Source organism: Pongo abelii, chromosome 20 (assembly GCF_028885655.2).
Source record: "Pongo abelii isolate AG06213 chromosome 20, NHGRI_mPonAbe1-v2.0_pri, whole genome shotgun sequence".
In the NCBI taxonomy this organism is placed as follows: Eukaryota; Metazoa; Chordata; class Mammalia; order Primates; family Hominidae; genus Pongo; species Pongo abelii.
In genome coordinates this window covers 19,128,809-19,150,413 of record NC_072005.2, presented here as the reverse complement: position 1 = coordinate 19,150,413, position 21,605 = coordinate 19,128,809, and the positions used below count along the sequence as shown (strand labels likewise).

At 57.2% G+C, this 21,605-nt stretch overlaps 1 protein-coding gene across 3 annotated transcripts; it reads left to right on the top strand.

Moving 5' to 3' along the window:
* The first annotated feature begins 33 nt into the window (after positions 1-33).
* COPE (COPI coat complex subunit epsilon) lies at positions 34-19,892 on the top strand. Of its 3 annotated transcripts, NM_001131113.2 has the most exon segments (10): positions 73-224; positions 6,530-6,592; positions 8,502-8,602; positions 12,472-12,624; positions 13,947-14,000; positions 14,673-14,754; positions 16,104-16,259; positions 18,971-19,039; positions 19,472-19,546; positions 19,691-19,890. In NM_001131113.2, coding segments are annotated over 10 exon segments (927 nt in total). In that variant the 5' UTR covers positions 73-98; the 3' UTR covers positions 19,739-19,890.
* Positions 19,893-21,605: the final 1,713 nt, after the last annotated feature.

Sequence of the window (21,605 nt, the reverse complement as noted above, 5' to 3'; positions counted from 1 at the left end):
TCGGAAAAAGTAAACTACATTTCCCAGCGTGCCCGTGGAGGTGTCTTGGTTCCTGCCGACGTGTCTTTCAGGAAGAGGAGCGGGGAGAAGACAACGACATGGCGCCTCCGGCCCCCGGCCCGACCTCCGGCGGCTCCGGGGAGGTAGACGAGCTGTTCGACGTGAAGAACGCCTTCTACATCGGCAGCTACCAGCAGTGCATAAACGAGGCGCAGCGGGTGAAGGTGCGGCCGCGCAGGGGCGCGGGGACGCTGGGGGCGGAGGCGGAGGACGCTGCCTGATGGCCGCGAGCCGCGTTCTGCGTCTAAAAACTTTCTCTTTTCTTCTCGCGTTTTTTGGGCACCTCTTCCACAGTTCAGTGAGGAGTAATCACTGTCCCATGGCAGAACCCAGAGCAGTAACAGTTTACGGTACTGCTCACTCGTACAGCGTTCGCTCTGCGCCCTTGAAGGCATTTTGAGTAAGGCAGGTGTTTATGCCACTGTAGTGACAATAAGTGTATTTTGTTCAGCCATACCTTCAGTTCCCGTGAGATGGAGACTGTTGCTTATCCTCATTTTACGGATGAGAACCCTAAATTTCAGTGAAGGACGTTTCCCTGCTCATCGAGCCTGGTTATTTCTCCCAGAGCTTACCCATTCGTACATTCATTCTTCATTGAGCACTTTTATGGACGGGCACTGTATTCCGCTGGACTCAGAATGATAACACAGTTTCCCAGCGCAGTGGCTTAAACGCCTGTAATTCTGGTGCTTTAGGAGGCCGAGGCGGGCGGATCGCATGCGCCCAGGAGTTCGAGACCAGCTTGGGCTACATGGAGAAACCATGGGTCTACCAAAAATACAAAAATTAGCCGGGCGTGGTGGCGGGCACCTGTAATCTCAGCTACCGGGAGGCTGAGACAGGAGAATCGCTACAACCCGGAGGCCGAGGTTGCAGTGAACCGAGATCGCGCCACTGCACTCCAGCCTGGGTGACAAAGTTGTAAGAATTAAAGAGTAAAGAAACACGAAAGGTGGCTTGCCAGTCAAGACAGGTTTATTTTAGAGAAAACAAACCTGAGAGGCGCCTTCTGGCCGAGTTGGGTCAGAGGCATACTCTTTTACAGACTAAGAGTTTTTGAGGATTCAGGGTCGGAGAGTTTATCAGAGGCTTGGACTGCTTCTGTGTCTCTTTGTTGTGCTTATCTGGGAGGGAGAGTTGTGTGTCTGTTCCCGTACGTCTTTTTTCTTTTTCTTTTCTTTTTTTTTTTTTCTTTTTTTTTTTGAGATAGAGTCTCGCGCTGTCGCCAGGCTGGAGTGCAGTGGCATGATTTCGGCTCACTGCAACCTCCGCCTCCCAGGTTCAAGCAATTCTCCTTTCTCAGCCTCCCGAGTAGCTGGGATTACAGGCGCGCGCCACCATGGCCCAGCTAATTTTTGTATTTTTAGTAGAGACGGGGTTTCACCATGTTGGCCAGGCTGGTCTCCATCTTTTGACCTTGTGATCTGCCCGCCTTGGCCTACCAAAGTGTTGGGATTACAGGTGTTAGCCACCGTACTAACATCTTTCTGCCTCCATACATCTTTCTGCAGCCTCCCATACATCTTTCTGCAGCTGCAGGCATACCCCCCTAGTCTGTTTTTAGCTTCCCTATTTTAGTGCACCTGAAGGGAAAGGAATGTGCTTATTAAGGCCCACTGTTTTACTGGGGCCCATTGTATGAGGGTGAAGTTTGGCAGTTACCCAAGAAACGTTTCTCCCCACTCTCTCTCTGCCTGAGCTGTCTTTCTGTGTTTTACTGTCTCCTCTTTCTGACTGCTTGTAGTTAGAAGTGATTTCCTGGCCGGGCACGGTGGTTCACACCTGTAATCCCAGCACTTTGGGAGGCCGAGGCAGGCGGATCACCTGAGGTCAGGAGTTCGAGACCAGCCTGACCTGAAACCCCCATCTCTACTAAAAAATACAAAAATTAGCCGGGCATGGTGGCAGGCGCCTTAATCCCAGCTACTTGGGAGGCAGAGGCAGGAGAATCGTTTGAACCCAGGAGGTGGAGGTTGCAGTGAGCCGAGATCCAGCCGTTGCATTCAAGCCTGGGGGACAAGAGTGAGACTTCTCTAAAAAAAAAAAAAAGAAAAGAAAAAAGAAATTTCCTTAAAATGCATGAGGCTAGAAAGGGAGCTGGAACTTAAAGTGGCAGTGTTTGTCTGAGATGTTGGTGCTCTTGCTGTGTCAAAAGTGAGACCCTATCTCAAAAAAAAAAAAAAAAAAAAAGAAAAAAAGAATGTTTCTAGTAGGCTTTCTTGTCTTCACCAGAACCCGCCACCGGAAAAAGAAAAAAAAAAAAAAACAGGCAGAGGGAGATTTGAGACACAGAGTAGATGGAGGCAGAGATGGGAGTGATGTGGCTACAAGCTGAGGAATGTCACCATCACCAAAAGCTGGGAGAGGCAGGGAAGTATCCTCCCCTAGAACTTTTGGAAGGAGTGTGGCCCTGCTGACACCTTGATTTGGGACTTCTGGCCTCCAGGACTGTGACTGTCAAGGAACACTTTTTTTTTTTTTTTTTTTTTTGAGACAGGGTCTCACTCTGTGTCACCCAGGCTGGAGTGCAGTGGCACAATCTCAGCTCACTGCATCCTCCTCCTCCTGGGTTCAAGCGATTCTCCTGCCTCAGCCTCCCAAGTGGCTAGGATTACAGGTGCCCGCCACCACACCCAGCTAACTTTTTTTGTTTTTTTGTTTTTGAGATGGAGTCTTGCTCTGTTGCCCAGGTTGGAGTGCAGTGGCACCATCTCAGCTCACCACAACCTCTGCCTCCCGGGTTTAAGTGGTTTTCCTGCCTCAGCCTCCCTAGTAGCTGGGACTACAGGCGTGTGCCATCACACCCAGCTAATTTTTGTATTTTTACTAGTGATGGGGTTTCACTGTGTTGGCCAGGCTCGTCTCTAACTCCTGACCTCGTGATCTGCCTGCCTCAGCCTCCCAAAGTGCTGGGATTATAGGCATGAATTACCATTCCTGGACTAATTTTTGTATTTTTAGTAGAGACAGGGTTTTACCATGTTGGTCAGGCTGATCTCGAACTCCTGACCTCAAGTGATCTGCCCACCTCAGCCTCCCAAAGTGCTGGGATTACAGGCGTGAGCCACCGCGCCTGGCCAGGAATACTATTTTTTTTTTTTTTTTTTTTTTCTTGAGACAGAGTCTAACTCTGTCACCCAGGCTGGAGTGCAGTGGCACAATCTCAGCTCACTGCATCCTCCTCCTCCTGGGTTCAAGCGATTCTCCTGCCTCAACCTCCTGAGTAGCTGGGATTACAGGTGCCCGCCACCACGCCCAGCTAATTTTTGTTTTTTTGTTTTTGAGATGGAGTCTTGCTCTGTTGCCCAGGCTGGAGTGTGGTGGCATGATCTCAGCTCACCACAACCTCTGCCTCTTGGGTTCAAGCGATTCTCCTGCCTCAGCCTCCCGAGTAGGTGGGATTACAGGCGTGTGCCACCACACCTGGCTAATTTTTGAGGAATACATTTTTTAAGCCATCTGGTCTGTGGTAGTTCATGACAGTGGCCTGAGCAACCTCAGCCCCACCTGAGGTGGCCCCAGGGAGAGCGCCTGGCATGTCTTTGCCCTTTGCTGCCCCAGCACTAGGCTCCCATCATGACATTTCTGGGTTTCTCAGACATTTGCCAGTTGCCCACAAGGTGGCAGGCACCGCCCAGCTGTTGGGGTTGAAGTAGCTCATACGCCTTGAGTTGCTGACGGCCGAGTGTGGTCAGGTTACTGGCTACAGGGACAGAAGGGAGAGTTACTACCCCCAAGGTTTCTGGCTACAGGGACAGAAGGGAGAGTTACTACCCCCAAGGTTTCTGGCTACAGGGCCCCCATCCTGTCACCCGCCTTCCCAAACAGTACCCTGATTCCTTGACCGTGGCCACATCTTAAGCCACCTGGGGCCAGTGCTGGGGCCATCCTAGGGCCAAGTGACCTTGGTGGACGTGGTCTCCTGGCTTTGCTGGTTTCTGGGCTCCCAGGTGATCCTAGTGAGCCCTTGGGGTTGAAGAGCAGTGCTCTCCCACCCTGGGGACACACATGTGTCCTGATGGTAGGATCGTCCCTGGGAGTCGAGGAAAACCATAACGGTTCCAGAGCCTCACATCAGGGTCACGGTCTGCACATTTGTTGTTGTTATGCTTCCCGGCACTCTTGTCTCTCCAGTGCACTCTGCAGCCTCTGAGCACTTCTGCACGCACAGTCTCCTGGGCACCTGCGTTTCACACAGGGGCGGCTGAGGCCACCCTGGTGCCCCCCATGGTGCCCCACTGTGTTCTCACTTTGAAAGCCCAACAGCCAGCTTTTGTCTCTTTTTTTTCCCTAAAGATAGACAAGGTCTCAGTCTGTCACCCAGGCCAGAGTGCAGTGCAGTGGCATGATCATAGTCCACTGTAGCCTCGACCTCCCAGGCTCAAGCGATCCTCCTTCATGAGCCTCCCGAGTCGCTGGGACTACAGGTGCACGCTACCACACCCCGCTAATATTTAAAATTTTTTTATGGACACAGGGTCTCAGACCGGGCGCGGTGGCTCATGCCTATAATCCCAGCACTTTGGGAGGCCGAGGCAGCTGATTCACAAGGTCAGGAGTTCAAGACCAGCCTGGCCAATATGGTGAAACCCCGTCTCTACTGAAAATACATATAGTCCCTGCTACTCAGGAGGCTGAGGCAGAAGAATCTCTTGAACCCGGGCAGCAGAGGTTGTAGTGAGCCGGGATCATGCCACTGCACTCCAGCCTGGGTGACAGAGCAAGACTCCATCAAAAAAAAAAAAAAAAAAAAAGAAAAAAAAAAAGACTATGCTTTTTGCTATGTTGCCTGTGCTGATCTCAAACTCCTGGGCTCAAGCAGTGCTCCTGCTTTGGCCTCCCAAAGCACTGGGATTACAGGTGTGAGCCACCACACCTGTCCTGTCTCTTTTTTAACTGACGGTGGCATGCGGCCCTGGGCTGGTCACCTAACTGATGTCCATCTCGGAAGGTTGATTGAGAGTTACTTATTTATTTTTTCTTGAGACGGAGTCTTGCTCTGTCGCCTAGGCTGGAGTGCAATGGCGTGATCTCAGCTTACTATAGCCTCCACCTCACGGGTTCAAGTGATTCTCTTGCCTCAGCTTCCTGAGTAGCTGGGATTACAGGTGCCCGCCACCACACCTGGCTAATTTTTGTATTTTTAAGTAGAGATGGGGTTTCACCATGTTGGCCAGGCTGGTCTGGAACTCCTGACCTCTAATGATCCACCCACCTCGGCCTCCCAAAGTGCTGGGATTATAGGCGTGAGCCACCATGCCCGGCCTATAATATGTTTCTTTGCATACTTGAGAAGGTACATCTTTCACCTGTCCATCCCATTTGCAGGTGGGGCTCGATTTCTGCAGCCTCCACCCTCCGCATGCCTTTGACATTCTTCTAGGAGTTATTTATTTAGATGGCATCTTGTTCCAAATCATAGCCAGATACCCACTCTGGCCACCAGGGCCTGAGCAGAAGCTGCTGGGGCCTCTTGGCAATGGCAGCCTGAGTCAGGTCTGCGGTGGCCTGGGGTGAGGACACGTTAGACATCCACGCTCCTCCCTCAGGCTGGGGAGAAGGAAGAGATGTGGCTTGGAATCTGTGGTTCTCGGCTTCAGAGGACAGGGCAGAGTGACTCCCCCTGGTTCGGGCACCGGGTCCTTTGACCCTGTGTCTTGACAGCTGGCAGGCCCTCTTGCTGACAGCCTTCTCAGTTCCCTCTGTTTAGAGGTTGTTGGAGTGGCGATGCCAAGGTGGCTGGGCCCCTTCCCAGCTGTACTTTCCTCTCGAAGCCCCCAGGGGCCTGAGCAAGCACCCTCAGGCCACGGGCTGAGCTGCACTGTGCCCACCTGCCATGGGCACCCCGGGAAGTCAGCCAGCCTCCGGGGGCAGCATGCAAAGCTGTGTTCTGGAGGAGGGGCCCCAGCCTCCCTGCCTGGCCTGGGCTCAGGGGCAGCTTCCTTATCGTCCCAAAATGGATGTTGCCACAGGGCACCTCCCTCTTGCTCCTCAGTTCTGTGCAGTGGCTGGGCTGTGGGGGTGTGGCCCAAGTACAGAGCCGTTCCAGGGTCTCCCCTGGCCAGGGCAGGACACAGATGTCACCACACTGGGGCAGCCAAACTGAGCTCAAAATGTCTTGAGACAAAAGCAGAACAGAATCAAGCCACAATGGCCCCATGTCCAGAAGTTAGAGGTGCGGGCGCCACCCTGGCTTCTTAAGTGTGGCTGGAGCAGACACTGAACTTGGGAGCAAGCCTCCTTCCTGGGGTGGTGTCAGCGCGGGATGAGATCAGGCACCCCCCGTGTAGGGTACCCCCAGCAGAGGCCACTCGGGCTGTGGAAGATCAGGGCTGGGACTCAGACCTCTAACCCTGCCAGAGAAGCCACCTGTCCCCAGTGTACAGGGGCCTGTCTGTCATGCTTACCCTGTGTGGGCTGCGCCGGGCCTCCCACTGTGCGTCCTGACTCACATTGTTTCCCACAGTTGTCAAGCCCAGAGACAGATGTGGAGAGGGACGTCTTCCTGTATAGAGCGTACCTTGCGCAGGTGAGTGCGGGCCTTGGCGGGGGGCGAGAGTGATGAACAGAGTAGAGGATGGGGCTGGGGACAGGAAGGCACCACAGAGTGGGTGGCAGGGACAGTAAACAAAGCAGGGACCCAGGCCTGCAGCGTCCAGTGACTGTGAACAGCCAGCATGTGAAGGTGGCTGTGTCATGGAGGCCCGAGACTGCCAGGCCAGGGGACCTGGGTCACAGCTTCTTGATTTTTTTTTTTTTTTTTGAGACAGTCTCTCGCTCTGTCATACTCGATCTCAGCTCACTGCAACCTCTGCCTCCTAGGTTCAAGTGACTCTCCTGTCTCAGCCTCCCAAGTAGCTGGGACTACAGGCGCGTGCCACCACGCCCGGCTAATTTTTATATTTTTAATAAACACGTGGTTTCACCACATTAGCCAGGGTGGTCTCGAACTCCTGACCTCGTGATCCACCTGCCTCAGCCTCCCAAAGTGCTGGGATTACAGGCGTGATTCAATGTGCCCAGCCAATTTTTTTTTTTCTAAAATAATTGGTAGGAGCCAGGCACAGTGGCTCACACCTGTAATCCCAGCACTTTGGGAGGCTGAGGTGGGAGGATCGCTTGAAGCCAGGAGTTCAAGACCAGCCTGGGCAACATAGTGAGACCTCCATCTCTACAAAAAAAATTAAAAAATAAGCCAGTCATGGTAGCGTGTGCCTGGAGTCCCAGCTACTTGGGAGGCTGTGGCAGGAGGATCGGTTGAGCCCAGGAGGTCAAGACTGCAGTGAGCTGTGATCACGCCATTGCACTCCAGCCTGGACAACAGAGCAAGACCTTGTCTCTAAAAAAATAAGAATGAGGGCTGGGTCCGGTGGTTGACGCCTGTAATCCCAGCACTTTGGGAGGCCGAGGCAGGCGGATCACCTGAGGTCAGGAGTTCGAGACCAGCCTCAACATGGAGAAACCCTGTCTCTACTAAAAATACAGAATTAGCCGGGTGTGGTGGTGCATGCCTGTAATCCCAGCTACTCGGGAGGCTGAGGCAGGAGAATTGCTTGAACCTGGGAGGCAGAGGTTTCGATGAGCCGAGGTCATGCCATTGCACTCCAGCCTAGGCAACAAGAGCGAAACTCCATCTCAAAAAAAAAAAAAAAAAAGGCTGGGCGTGGTTGGCTCACGCCTGTAATCCCAGCACTTTGGGAGGCCGAGGTGGGTGGATCACAAGTTCAGGAGATTGAGACCATCCTGGCTAACACAGTGAAACCCCGTCTCTACTAAAAATACAAAAAAATTAACCGGGCGTGGTGGCGGGCACCTGTAGTCCCAGCTACTCAGGAGGCTGAGGCAGGAGAATGGCATGAACCCAGGAGGCGGAGCTTGCTGTGAGCCGAGATCATGCCACTGCACTCCAGCCTGGGCAACAGAGCGAGACTCCATCTCAAAAAAAAAAAAAGAAGGGGGAACCATCTAGGAGGGAACACAGTGAGGGACGGACGGGCCCCCGGCTGCAGATGTGACAGTGGTATCAGTCTGGGCATCCTTGGAGGGCCAGTAGGTGGGCAGGGCTGGCTGGGGGCATGTCCTGCTTTATAGAAGCGCATCTCACAACCCCCATAACTGCTGCTGCCCTGCCCCCAGGTGACACGCCCTTTACCTCACCACCAGAGGTGGACAGCTGCCGGGGGACAGACAGTTACCTACCAGGGTCCCCAGCTCAAGGCATGGGCAGTGTGGCCCTGCAGATGAGGGCACACCTGGCTGCTCATGACAGGTGACGCCACGCCGACCTCCACAGTGTACTGCAGTAGGGGTGGCCCTTGCTGGGCTGAGGGGTCCCTGGTGGGGCAGGGGCTTCCTGTCTGGGGCTCTCCCTGCCAAGCTGAAGACATGGAAATCCTCTGGGGTGGACGGGTGCAGCTGACGCCTTGTCCCTGCTGCAGAGGAAGTTCGGCGTGGTCCTGGACGAGATCAAGCCCTCCTCGGCCCCTGAGCTCCAGGCTGTGCGCATGTTCGCTGACTACCTCGCCCATGAGAGCCGGAGGTGAGGCCCCGGAGAATGGGTTGGCCTGGGGCGCGGGGCCTTCTCCAAGGCCTGTTGGTTATGAACCTGGGTGGGCGGGGGCATGGCGTGCAGCGCACAGCATCCCTCAGATTAGGCGCGTCTCCCCTCTGCTCCTTGCTGCTTTGTGCCTCAGTTTCCCTCACCTGCACAGCAGTGGGGGGCTGGTGATGGGTCCTGCTTCAAAGAGGAGGGTCAGAGACAGTGCTGTGTGTGCACACGCCCTCATGGACCACAAGGCACTCTCTGAACCTAGAACTGAAAATACCAATTACCGAGCAGCCCTCTGCACCACCCAGAGCCCCAAGATAGCCCAGGGCGCAGCGGGGGCAGGGCCCTCCCATCAGTTTTCTTATTTATTTACTTAGAGACAGAGTCTCACTCTGTCACCAGGCTGGAGTGCAGTGGTGCGATCTCGACTCACTGCAACCTCCGCCTCCTGGGTTCAAGTGATTCTTGTGCCTCAGCCTCCTGAGTAGCTAGGACTACAGCCGTGTGCCACCATGCCCAGCTAATTTTTGTATTTTAGCAGAGACTGGGTTTCACCATGTTGCCCAGGGTGGTCTCGAACTCCTGAGCTCAGGCGGTCTGCCCACCTCAGCCTCCCGACTAGTCCCAGCTAGTCAGGGACTGCAACCTGCCAGTGTCTCCCCTGGAGCCCAGTGGGAGGGCGGGTGAGGCCACGCCTGTCCTGCCCCTGAGCCACAGGCCAGTGTTGGTCAAACGCCCATGGGTGGCAGCCAAGGGGAGAGAGGGCTGGGCTGTGGAGACCCAGGAACTTTGCCCCCTCCTGCTGTGGGGTCGGAGTGAGGGTCTGGCACGGGGAGACTCCGCTGTGATCCTGCTCTTCCTTGGCCCACGGAGGCAGTGCCCCGACTACCGCCTTCCTTCACTCAAAGAAACCTGGGCTTCCTAGGAGCTGACTTATTTGCAGAGGCAGCATGGTGGGGTGAATGGTGTCCCCCAGAAGATACGTCCATATCCTATCCCACATGCTTGTGAATATGGTATCATTTGGAAAAAGGATCTTTGCCGATCAAATTAAGAGATAAGGAGATGAAGACATGCTGGATTTAGGGTGGGCCCCAAAGCCAAGGACTTATGTCCTTTTAAGAGATAAAAGGAGGGCTGGGTGCAGCGGCTCATACTTGTAATCCCAGCACTTTGGGAGGCCGAGGTGGGCAGATCACCTGAGGTCAGGAGTTTTCGAGACCAGCCTGGCCAATGTGGTGAAACCTCATTTCTACTAAAAATACAGAATTAACAGGATATGGTGTCTGTGATTCCAGCTACTTGGGAGGCTAAGGCAGGAGAATCGCTTGAACCCGGGAGGCAGAGGTTGCAGTGAGCCAAGATCGCATCAGTGTACTCCAGCCTGGGTGACAGAGGGAGACTGTCTTAAAAAAAAAAAAAAAAAAGATAAAAGAAGACAGAGGCCCACAGAGTTAAGCCCATGTGACAACAGAGACAGACTGGAGTGACATGTCTGCTAGCCAAGGAGCAGCACGAATGGCCGGCAGCCACCAGAGCTGGGAGAGAGGCCTGGAACGGCCTTGCCCTCCAGCCTCCAGTTGGAGCCAGCCCTGCTGCCACCTTGACTTCAGACTTGCAGCCTCCGGAGCTGTGAGGAACGAAGCCCTGTTGTCCTTAACCGCCCGGGCTGTGGTGCTTTGCCACAGCAGCTCCAGGACATTCGGACGGGTGACCTCCCAGGGCCACTGTTTCTCCCACCCTGCGCTTCACCAGCTGGAGTGAAGGCAGGGAACCCTGGGTCCCCCAGGAGCAGCAGCTGCTGTGAGCATCACAGAAAAGCAGCCCCGGAGAGCAGGCGGTCCAGGCAGGGGCTTGTGGTGCGTTCATCTGGCTGCACAGCCGCGACCTCATTGACAGGACACCCCGGGGACCAGGAGCATCCATTAGTAATTGGTTTTGGTTTTGATTTTGTTTTCTTTTCTTGAGATACGGTCTTGCTCTGTCGCTCGGCCTGGCATACAGTGGCACAGTCTTGGCTCACTGCAGCCTTGATCTCCCAGGCTCAAGTGATCCTCCCACCTCAGCCTCCTGAGTAGCTGGGACTACAGGCACGCATCACCATGCCTGGCTAATTTGTATGTTTTTTAGAGATGGGGTTTTGCCGGGCCGGGCGCAGTGGCTCCCGCCTGTAATCCCAGCACTTTGGGAGGCCGAGGCGGGCGGATCACGAGGTCAGGAGATCGAGACCATCCTGGCTAACATGTGAAACCCCGTCTCTACTAAAAATACAAAAAAAATTAGCCGGGGGTGGTGGCGGGCGCCTGTAGTCCCAGCTATTCGGGAGGCTGAGGCAGGAGAATGGCGTGAACCCGGGAGGAGGAGCTTGCAGTGAGCCGAGATTGTGCCACTGCACTCCAGCCTGGGTGAAAGTGCGAGTGCGAGCCTCCGTCTCAAAAAAAAAAAAAAAGAGATGGGGTTTTGCCATGTTGCCCAGGCTGGTCTCAAACTCCTGGGCTCAAGCTATCCACCCAGTAATTGGTTTTGTTGCTGTTGTTTGTTTTTGAGATGGTCTTCCTCTGTCACCCAGGCTGGAGTGCAGAGGTGTGACCACAGCTCACTGCAGCTTCAACCTCCCGGGCTGAAGCCATCCTCCTGCCTCAGCCTCCCAAGTAGTTGGGACTACAGGTGCCACCAGGCCCAGCTGACTTTTTTACTTTTTTGTAGTAAAAAGGGTCCTACTATGTTGCCCAGGGTGGTCTTGAACTCCTGGGCTTAAGCGATCCTCCTGCCTTGGCCTCCCAAAGCGCTGGGGTTACAGGTGTGAGCCCCAGTGCCTGGCCCCATTGGTAATTGTAACACCTTAGGATGACAACATTACAGTACCAACGCTACAACAGCTGGCAGTGTTTACGCACCCTTGTGTGCTGGAGCCTCAGGAAGCTTTGTAAGGTGGTCTTGGGAGCTCCTTGCTCCTCCCCCGCATGATCCCTGTAACATGGTCCCTCAGCATGGGGAAACAGACTCAGACCTGAAGTCACTTGTCTGTCGGGCCTGGCACTGTGGCGAGCCCTCAGTGGAGCCTGGTTGGTATCAGACATACCATGCCCTCAGTGACACCTCAGACACAGGCCCTGGGCAGACAGCCCCCAGACGCGTGTGGATGCTTATGTGGTCACAGAGCTGCGTGTGAATCCAGAAGAACACCAGCTTTGGTCTAGGGTGGCCCCCTCCCCTGCCTTCTCTTTTTAGCTGCTCAACAGCCATGGGGGAATGGAGGGTCTGGATCCAGTTAGGGACACGGAGGCATGGGTGACCTGTGCCCTCGGAGCCGAGCCGGTCCTCAGCCTCGCCTGGGCTCAAGCCTGGCCCTGACTCGCAGCGCACTGGCCATCTTCAGGGTGCAGCCAGCACACTGGGCTCTCAGGGACTGAGGGCAGCTGCCCCAGCAGTGGGGGTGCCCCAGGACTCCCATCCTTCTGCACGGCCCCTCGGCACCCAGGCCGACCTCCTGCTAGAAGACGTGGCCTTGAAGCCCACAGGGCTGATGGGTTATGGTCAGGAGTCCCAGCTGGGCCCACCAGCCTCCTCAGGAAGGTGGGTGAGGTTGGTGTGAGACTGGCGTTGCCTCCTCATGTCCCCTTGGAGCGCCCCACCCCACATCTCCCGGCCTCGGGTCCTTGCCTGGCCCAGCATGAGAGGTGCTTCATAGGAACAGGGGGAGGACGTGTCGGGACAGCTCAATGCTCAGCCTGCTGCTGCTCTGCACCCGCAGGGCCTGGCTCACTCTCTCTGGACCTGTCTGCTCCCAAGGAAGGGGACCCTTCGAGGTCCCACAGAGGCCACCCCAGCTGTGGGTCCTGAGCATCTGTGTCTTGCAGGGACAGCATTGTGGCCGAGCTGGACCGAGAGATGAGCAGGAGCGTGGACGTGACCAACACCACCTTCCTCCTCATGGCCGCTTCCATCTATCTCCACGACCAGAACCCAGATGCCGCCCTGCGTGCGCTGCACCAGGGGGACAGCCTGGAGTGGTGAGTGGCCGCCCTGCTCTGGGGCCAGCCCAGGGAGGCAAGTGCCCCCTGCCACATCTCCAGGCTGCGCACGGCCTCGCTGGCTGTCGTCGTGGGAGCAGAGAATGAGGCAGTGCTGAAATGAGGCCCTGGCCTGCTGTCCAGGCTCCAGCCCCCCTGCCCAGTGTGGGAGGCACTCCCATCTGCGCACCAGGCTGCGGATCCAAGGACACGGTGCCCAGGCTGCAAACCCTCTGTTCCCAAGGGCAGAGCAGAAAGCGGCTTTGTCTCTGCTTGGTTTCTGTGTCCCAACCCCCCATGAAGCCTTCTGTGTCTCGGCCCTGGGCCCAGTCTCTCAGGCCTCCCCGGGCCCCCCACACCGGCTCTCCTCCAGGGCCCTCTGGGGTTGGGGTGCTGAAGCCCTGCAAGGTTGGTGTCCCCCTCCACCCTAGGATGTGACTCTGGGCCATGTCCAGGGCACTGGTCACAGAAAGTGTGTCAGTTCTGCCCCGTGAGCTGTCCCTGCAGTGCCTGCCTTCCACTGTGAGTTGCAAGCTGGGCATTTCATGGTCGCTATGGATCTGCTCCCATCCCACCTCCATCCATGGAGGGCTTAGAATTGCAGGGCGCAGCCAGGCAGGGTGACATGCACCTATGTTTCCAGCTACTTGGGAGGGGGAAGCAGGAGTATCTCTTGAGCCTGGGAGGTGGAGGTTGCAGTGAGCCGTGATGGTGCCACTGCACTCCAGCCTGGGTGGCAGAGCCAGACCCTGTCTCATACACAAAAAAGAAAATAAATAGGGATGTCACGCTGTCAGCAAGCCGGCGGACTCGGTGCTGGTCCAGGTGCTGGCTCCTGTTGGCGGGAAAACAAGAACAAGAGGCCTCACGAGTAATTCGTGGTCACAGCCGCCTGGGGCTGAGAGGGATGAGGGGATGAGGGGACCTGCAGAGAGTGGGTGGCCCCAGGGCTCTGGTGCAGGGGTGGGTGTGTGGCCCTCCGCTAGGGCCTTGTTCCTGAGCGTCAACCGCCTTCTGGGTGTTGAGTCCGGGCAGGGCCCTCCATCTGCAAGCACAGCCCATGGAGGCTGCTTCTCCAGATAGGCAGTGAGTGGGCCGGGGCCTGGAACCCTGTCCTCGGTACCCGCCCACAGCTCCCAGGCCCGAGGAAGCTGAGTGGTGAAATATGGGAGTGAGGGTGTCCCCCTCTGCTGGGGGGTGCTGGTGGTCCTAAGCACAGGACTTAGGAACATCCCAGACACACACAGTGAGCCCTGGGTGTGGAGCGGCCAGGCAATGTGTCTGTGGCCACCCGCTGACCGCCCCCTGGCCCTGTCCTGCAGCACAGCCATGACAGTACAGATCCTGCTGAAGCTAGACCGCCTGGACCTCGCCCGGTGAGCCTTCCCGCCCCTCTCCACCCGCACTGAGCCACGGCCCAGAGCGTCTGTGGTGCTGTCATTACTCTTGTTGTCTTTCCTTTCCATGGGGGTAGCTTGCCGTCACTCAGCCCTTCCCTGCAGTATGTTGCCAGGGAGGAGGGCCATGGCTCTCTGTGCCTCAGTTTCTCTCTATGCAGTAGGTGGCAGGCCTCTCCCATGGGGTGAGGGTGGGCTTCATGGAGGGAGAGTGGACGTTGTGCCCGGAGCAGCATGTTACTTGGCCAGCTTTTAACTGTGCCATGGGGCTGGCGGGGCCTGCACATGGCATCACCAGGTTGGAGGCCATGGCTGGGGGTCCAGGACTCCCCTGCCTCAGAGTTGTTCACACTGTAGTTCCGTCGTCCTTCCCTGCGTTCCATCCTCCGTGGAGTGAGTCTCTCCCGAGCCTTACCTTGTGCTGGCCACCCCGGGGGACCATAGCTGGCGCCAGTCCCACCTTCCCGGAGCCTGCACATGGTCGGACGGGCAGGGTGGCTCGGGCACTTAGTCGTGGGGTATGAGCATGCAGTGGAGCACAAAGCGGGGACCATCCCCAGGCTCCGGTGGGCCCCAAGTGGGAACAAGGCAGGGATGGCCAGGCCAGGGCCCTCGGCCACTCAGCCCCTCCGTCATCTGTCCCCGCCCCAGGAAGGAGCTGAAGAGAATGCAGGACCTGGACGAGGATGCCACCCTCACCCAGCTCGCCACTGCCTGGGTCAGCCTGGCCACGGTGAGCCCTGGGCCATGAGGTGGGCGGGCATTGCGGGCACCTGGCTGAGCAGGGTCTGTGGGCACCCCCACCTGTGCCTAGGCTACTGGCCACTCCAGTGGGGCTCCAGGATCAGGCCATGGCTCCCTGCCAGCCTGGCACAACTCAGCCTTGACTCCATTCCGGGCTTCTCACAGCCAAGCGACTTGGCCAGAGCCAGAGCGAAGAGATGGTGGGGGCGGGAACGGGTTCCTGAGCCTGAGGTGCGGGGGTACTCGAGGGTCTGGGTTGGCCTGGCAGGCCCTCCTCCCCTCAGGGCTTCCTGGGGTTTTCTGCGACTCAGCTTTGCTCTCCAGGGTCCTGGTCACCAGCCAGGGACGGAGTTCAGTGTTCCCATAGCAGCGGTGGAGATGTCCTCAGCTACCAGGCCTGGGCGCCTCCGCCTGGCAACAGCCCCTCTCCTGGTATCTGGGACTTGGCCCCCTTCTGAGCCACTCTTTTGTGCGGGCCTGTTAAAATGTGCTTCCTGGCCGGGCACAGTGGCTCACGCCTGTAATCCCAGCACTTTGGGAGGCCGAGGCGGGTGGATCATGTGAGCTTGGGAGTTCGAGACCAGCCTGACCAACATGGAGAAACCCCATCTTTACTAAAAATACAAAATTAGTTGGGCTTGGTGGCATGCACCTGTAAACCCAGCTACTCAGGAGGCTGAGGCAGGAGAATCGCTTGAACCTAGGAGGCGGAGGTTGTGGTGAGCCAAGATCGCACCATTGCTCTCCAGCCTGAGCAACAAGAGCGAAACTCTGGGAAAGAAAAAAAAAAATGTGCTCCCCGTCCCTGCCCGCCACGGGACTGGAGCCTCACCCAGACGGACTTCCAGTGACCGTCTAGTGTAGTAGGACAGGCCCCGCCAGCCCTCTCGGGTAGTTTGAGCTGTTTTCACAGCCCGCCTTGGCCTCAGGCTCCCCCTGCAAGTGTCCCGCTGTTCTGAGCAAGTGGACAGGTCAGGGCTGCTGGTCACAGAGCTGACTCCTCCTCCTCTGACATGCCCAGTGACTCAGTGGTGCCCACTCAGACCCTGGCCCAGCCACCTGTGCACTGAGGCCTTGGAAGCCCCAGATTCCACCTCTGTGTACTCAGCACTCCGGGAGCTGGATGGGAGGTGGGGCGGGAGGCGGCCGCGAGTCTTTAGGCCCCATCAGCAGAGTACAAGTTACGGGCAGTCCCCATGGTGGAGTGTCTGTGCCTTGAACCGGGCACACCAGATTCGTCTCTGTGCAGTGCTGGAGTCCCCCCGCTAGGGGAGGAGGCCGATGGGGGAAGGGCCGGGCAGCAGGGGCACAGGCGATGATGCGGGACCCTCCCTGCAGGGCGGTGAGAAGCTGCAGGATGCCTACTACATCTTCCAGGAGATGGCTGACAAGTGCTCGCCCACCCTGCTGCTGCTCAATGGGCAGGCAGCCTGCCACATGGCCCAGGGCCGCTGGGAGGCCGCCGAGGGCCTGCTGCAGGAGGCGCTAGACAAGGTAGGCACAAGCCTGTCCCAGAGTGGGGACGGAGGGAAGGCCAGGCGGCCAGAGGGCAGGGTCAGGGCGGACAGAAACAAGTATAGCAGAGACCCCCTGGGTGTGCGTGCGGCCCCACAGGGCTTCTAAGGCCCAGTCAGCAGCGAGATCCACAAAGCAGGGATCTCACCTGCAAAGAAATCCAGATTCCGGCCTCACAGAAATGGGGCATCTGGGCAGCCTGGGCCTCAGTGGTCTGAGCCGACCTTGTTGTCACCTCAGCTGCCTGCCCGGGGCCTGCACATGGACCCCTCACCTGAGTACATATTCGGTATTGGAGAGACACTCCCAGTCCTTATTTAGGGGAGAGCATGCTGTGGACAGGAGCTCTTCGTTGAGAGAGCGCTGCCTGCCCAGGGTGGCTGCAGTCATCTCCAGCCTGGTGTCTGCAGTCCTTCCTTCCTTCCTTCCTTCCTTCCTTCCCTCCCTCCCTCCCTCCTTCTCTTCCTTCCTTCCCTTCCCTTTCTTCCCTTTCTTTCCTTCCTTTCTTTCTTTCTTTCCTTCCTTCCTTCCTTTCCTTTCTTTCCTTTCTTCTTTTTTTTTTTTTTTTTTTGAGATGGAGTCTCACTCTGTCACCCAGGCTGGAATGCAGTGGTTTCATCTCAGCTCACTGCAACCTCCGCCTCCTGGGTTCAAGTGATTCTTTTGCCTCAGCCTCCCAAGTAGCTGGGATTATAGGCACCTGCCACCACGCCTGGCCAATTTTTGTATTTTTAGTAGAGACGGGGTTTCGCCATGTTGGTCAGGCTGGTCTCAAACTCCTGACCTCAGGTGATCCACCCGCCTCAGCCTCTGAAAGTGCTGGGATTATAGGCATGAGCCACCACGCCTGGCTATCTGCAGTCTTTATGAAGAGTTTATGTTATGTTAAATTAGAAATATATATATATTTTGTAAAGACGGGGTTGTTCTTGCTGTGTTGCCCAGGTTGGTCTCGAACTCCTGGCCTCAAGTGATCGTCCCACTTCAGCCTCCCAAAGCATTAGGATTATAGGTGTGAGCCACCATGCTTGGTGGAATTCTTTTTTTTTTTTGGAGATGGAGTCTTGCTCTGTTGCCCAGGCTGGAGTGCAGTGGTGTGATCTCGGCTCACTGCAAGCTCTGCCTCCCGGGTTCATGCCAGTCTCCTGCCTCAGCTTCCCGAGTAGCTGGGACTACAGGCGCCCACCACCACGCCCAGCTAATTTTTTATATTTTTAGTAGAGACGGGGTTTTGCCGTGTTAGCCAGGATGGTCTCGATCTCCTGACCTCATGATCCGCCCACCTCAGCTTCCCAAAGTGCTGGGATTACAGGCGTGAGCCACTGTGCCCGGCCTGGATTATTATTTTTATAATCACAAAGGACATCAAAGCTTTTTCCATTTTGGAGAAATGAATTTTGGGGGGTTTTTTGTTTGTTTTTTGAAACAGGGTATGCCACCATGTGTGGCTAATTTTTGTATTTTTTGTTAGAAGTGGGGTCTCACTGTGTTGTCCAGGTTAGTCTTGAACTCCTGGGCTCAAGCAATTCTCACCTTCCTTGGCCTTCTAAAGTGCTGGGATGATAGACGTGCACCAGTGCGCCCAGCTGAGAAACACTTCTAATCTACTGACAAACACTGGTGAAGCCCACCTCCCTGTCTGACTTTCCAGGGGCTGAGTTATCATCAGAAAGTTGTTTGCAGAGCGGGGCAGGCCAAGGGGTATCAGGCTGGCCCCATCACAGGCCGGGTACTGCTCCTCCTGAGCAGGGTCCATCTTTAGCTCTGAGCAGTCTGGGCTGGTCAGGAACTCCCAGCCTGATGTGCAATCTCAGACCGGCTGTGTGTCTCTCGCTGCCCCAGGGGTGAGACTGGCACCCTCCTCCACCACCCTACCCCTCCCTGCCGCCTGAGAACACTTGGATGCGTGTTGTGTTCATGGCCGCATCCTCTGGGGGCTTTTGTTATACCTCTCAGGTGACATGTTCCGTGACTCACGTCACCCTGCATTCTTGCTGGGTTTTGGGAGGCACTCAGGTCCCCCCGCTTCCCTTTGTAGCCACCTCATGGCTGTTCCTGTGAGCGCAAGCTGGTGTCCCCCTTCATGGTGGAGACTGAGGCTCAGAAAAGTCCAGTCTCCAAAAAGGTGCCCTGCCATGGGCCGCCGTGGGCAGGTCGGGCTCCGGGCGCATCCTGGTTGGTGTGTCTGTGCTCCAAGCAGACACCGGGGCTCTGGTTGGGTCTCCTGGCCTAGATGTTTCCTAGGGTCCTGTGTGCTGGGAGCCTAGAGTGAGTGGGTCAGGCAAGGTCCCCTGCTGAGGTTTCTTTCAAGGCTCCTTGGGAGCCGGTGCAGGGGTGGCAGGTCCGCCCATGGCCTCGGGGTTCATTGTACAGCAGGAGTTGAAGCCATCTGGGTCTGGGCCCCGTGGCTTTGAGGTGTGTGGGACAAATACAACCTTCCCAAATCTTTATAAACAAGGGGTCGCACCCCAGGCTGGACCACAGATGGGGAAACTGAGGCTCAGTGAGACGGCTGGCCCCTTGGCACCGTATCATCTGAGATCTCCACCTTGCAGAGCGGTGGGCAGTGTCAGTCCCACCCCACCTCTGAGGAGGTGACCTTGTGTGGTGCTGCCTGAGGTGGGGGTGACGGGCAGGCATGGGGGCTGGAGTGGCTGACCCTGCCTCCCCATGTCTGCCTGTGTCACCAGGATAGTGGCTACCCGGAGACGCTGGTCAACCTCATCGTCCTGTCCCAGCACCTGGGCAAGCCCCCTGAGGTAAGCGGTCCCCAGGGCTCCAGGCCAACCCTAATGTCCAGACCCTGGGACCCCAGCCTAGGGTCCAGGCCCTAATCTCTAGGCCCCTGGGAAAACTCTGTATACAGTGTGCCCACCGCAGCCCACCTCCCTCACAAACCCTGTGCCCCCCAACCCATCCTCACCTGGGGCCCTGCCCAACCTGCTCCCCTGAACACCACGATACATCCCCCACCATGTACGGAGGCCAGCTCCATGCCAGCGCCTCTCCAGGGGCAGGCCCATCCCTCCACCCCCACCCTGAAGGTTCTCCGAGATCAGCCCAGTCCCAAGGCAGGGTGAGGAGCCCCCTGGGGTACTGTGGCTCTCACCCCCATCCACCCCTGTCCTGCAGGTCAGAGCCACCGTGGGGTCCCCGTGTTCGGCTCACCTGCCTCCCTGCCTCCCCTGCAGGTGACAAACCGATACCTGTCCCAGCTGAAGGACGCCCACAGGTCCCATCCCTTCATCAAGGAGTACCAGGCCAAGGTGAGCGGCGGGGGTGGCCTGTCCCCGAAAGCCAGGCCAGGGGGCATCTGGAGCTCAGCCTATGCTCACATGCGCCCTCTCTCTCCCTCCACCTGTCTCCCCACACCCCGCCCCCACCCTGTGTTGCCATGTGTCTTGCTAAAGGAGAACGACTTTGACAGGCTGGTGCTACAGTACGCTCCCAGCGCCTGAGGCTGGCTCAGAGCTGTCAGGACCACGAAGCCAGGACAGAGGCCAGGAGCCCTGCAGCCCTTCCCACCTGGCATCCACCCCTCTGGGGGCAGGAGCCCACCCTCAGCACCCCCATCTGTTAATAAATATCTCAACTCCAGGGTGTTCCACCTGATGATGTGCTCTGGTCACTTTGCTGGGGGCATGTGGGAGCTGACGCTCAGGGAGAGTCCTGGGGCACTGGCGTCCAGGGCTGTTCCTGGAGACCAGGGTCTGTGACGATCAGCAGCTGTGCAGACCCCCACCCCGCCCCTCACACAGCCACAACCTGCTCCTGCCAGGCCAGAGGCAGTACACCCTGTCCCCATGCTTCACCCTGGCCCCTAGAGGCCACTGAGCAGCCCTGGTTGGCATCGGGGGAAACTGAGGCACAGAGAAGTCATGCCGCTATCATGAGGGGCACCAAGATTCAAAATGAGAACCCCTAGTGGCCTGGAAGAAGTGGGGGCCAGGGCAGGAAAAACTCAGGCCTCAGCTCAGCAAAGCCAGAGGGGCCGTGTGGGGTCAGCATTAACCCCAGGCGCTGCTCCTGCTGCCCCGCAAACCCTCCTCCAAGGCAGAGTCCTGCTGTGGCCGGGGTCCTGGGGCCAAGCACCCAGCCACGATGAGAGGCGGCCACACCATTTAGGGAGGGAGGTGGGTGGGTGGCAGTGGGCTGGCCGGAGCCTCCCAGATGAGGTCACCATTGAGCTGTGCCCACCCAAACAACAAAAAGGAGCTGCCAGGCTAGGTTCTGGGGGACAGGCACCCCGGCAGTGGGCATGACCGGTGCAGAGGTCCCTCAGTGGCACAGGGCTGTGAGGTCAAGGGGCGCTGGATGGGGATGCATGCCCTTTGACCTCTGAGCCTGGCCTGGGCTTATCTCCCAGGGAAAAGATAAGACACTGGGTTTCCCCAAGCCACACACCCAGGCCTATTCATTTGAAACCAGACCCTGTCTCTGGTTACCAGGGCAGGACAGCAAGCAACCCCCACCCCCAGCCTGGTAGGGGAGGGAAGTGGCAAAAGAGAACTCCCTGGGCAGGGACATTAGGAAGGGTCCAGGCCGAGCTTCCTGGAGGGAGGAGACCTTGGGGTGGGTGGGGGGACATCGGCCTCAAGACTGACCTCTGCCCAACCTTGGGTGCCTGGTCCCCAGCTGCCAGTAGAGCCGCCTTCCATTCCTGCCCTGCACCCACCCGTTGGCAGCCTCCTGGCTGGACCCGCCAAAAAGAAATTCGAGGCTGAGCTGGGGCCAGTGGGTGGGCGGGTGGCGCCTCTCCCATGACCGATGGGCGCCATGGTGACCAGATAGTGCTGGCCGAGAGGGTGGAGGGAGGTGGCTGGGACTGTCCACGGCTGCCCCACAGGCCTGGCTGGACCTTTGAGAGCATATCCCCCTCGTCCCCCTCTGCCTGCCAGGCAGGTTGTGGCGTTAGTCACATCTCTGGCCTCCGGCTGGACCTGAACTATTGACCAGGCCAGGCCTAGTGCCCTGCCCCTACACTAGGCCCCTAGTCCATATGGAGTCCACGTTCAAGAATAAAGAGTGAGGCCAGGCATGGTGGCTCATGCCTGTAATCCCAGCACTTTGGGAGGCAAAGGTGGGCAGATTACTTGAGGTCAGGAGTTCGAGACCAGCCCGTCCAATATGGCGAAACCCTGTCTCTACTGAAAATACAAAAATTAGCTGGGTGTGGTAGCAGTCGCCTGTAATCCCAGCTACTCGGGAGACTGAGGCAGGAGAATCGACCTGGGAGGCGGAGGTTGCAGTCAGCTGAGATTGCACCACTGCACTCCAGTGTGGGCAACAGAGCGAGACTCCAACTCAAAAAAAAAAAAAAAAAAA

Excerpts from the sequence above, each read along its gene's own strand:
- COPE (XM_063719074.1), top strand. The coding sequence starts at position 99 with ATGGCGCCTCCGGCCCCCGGCCCGACCTCCGGCGGCTCCGGGGAGGTA. Across the intron at positions 12,625-13,946 it reads CAGGGGGACAGCCTGGAGTG|CACAGCCATGACAGTACAGA; the intron begins GTGAGTGGCCGC and ends CCTGTCCTGCAG. Across the intron at positions 14,001-14,672 it reads GACCGCCTGGACCTCGCCCG|GAAGGAGCTGAAGAGAATGC; the intron begins GTGAGCCTTCCC and ends TCCCCGCCCCAG.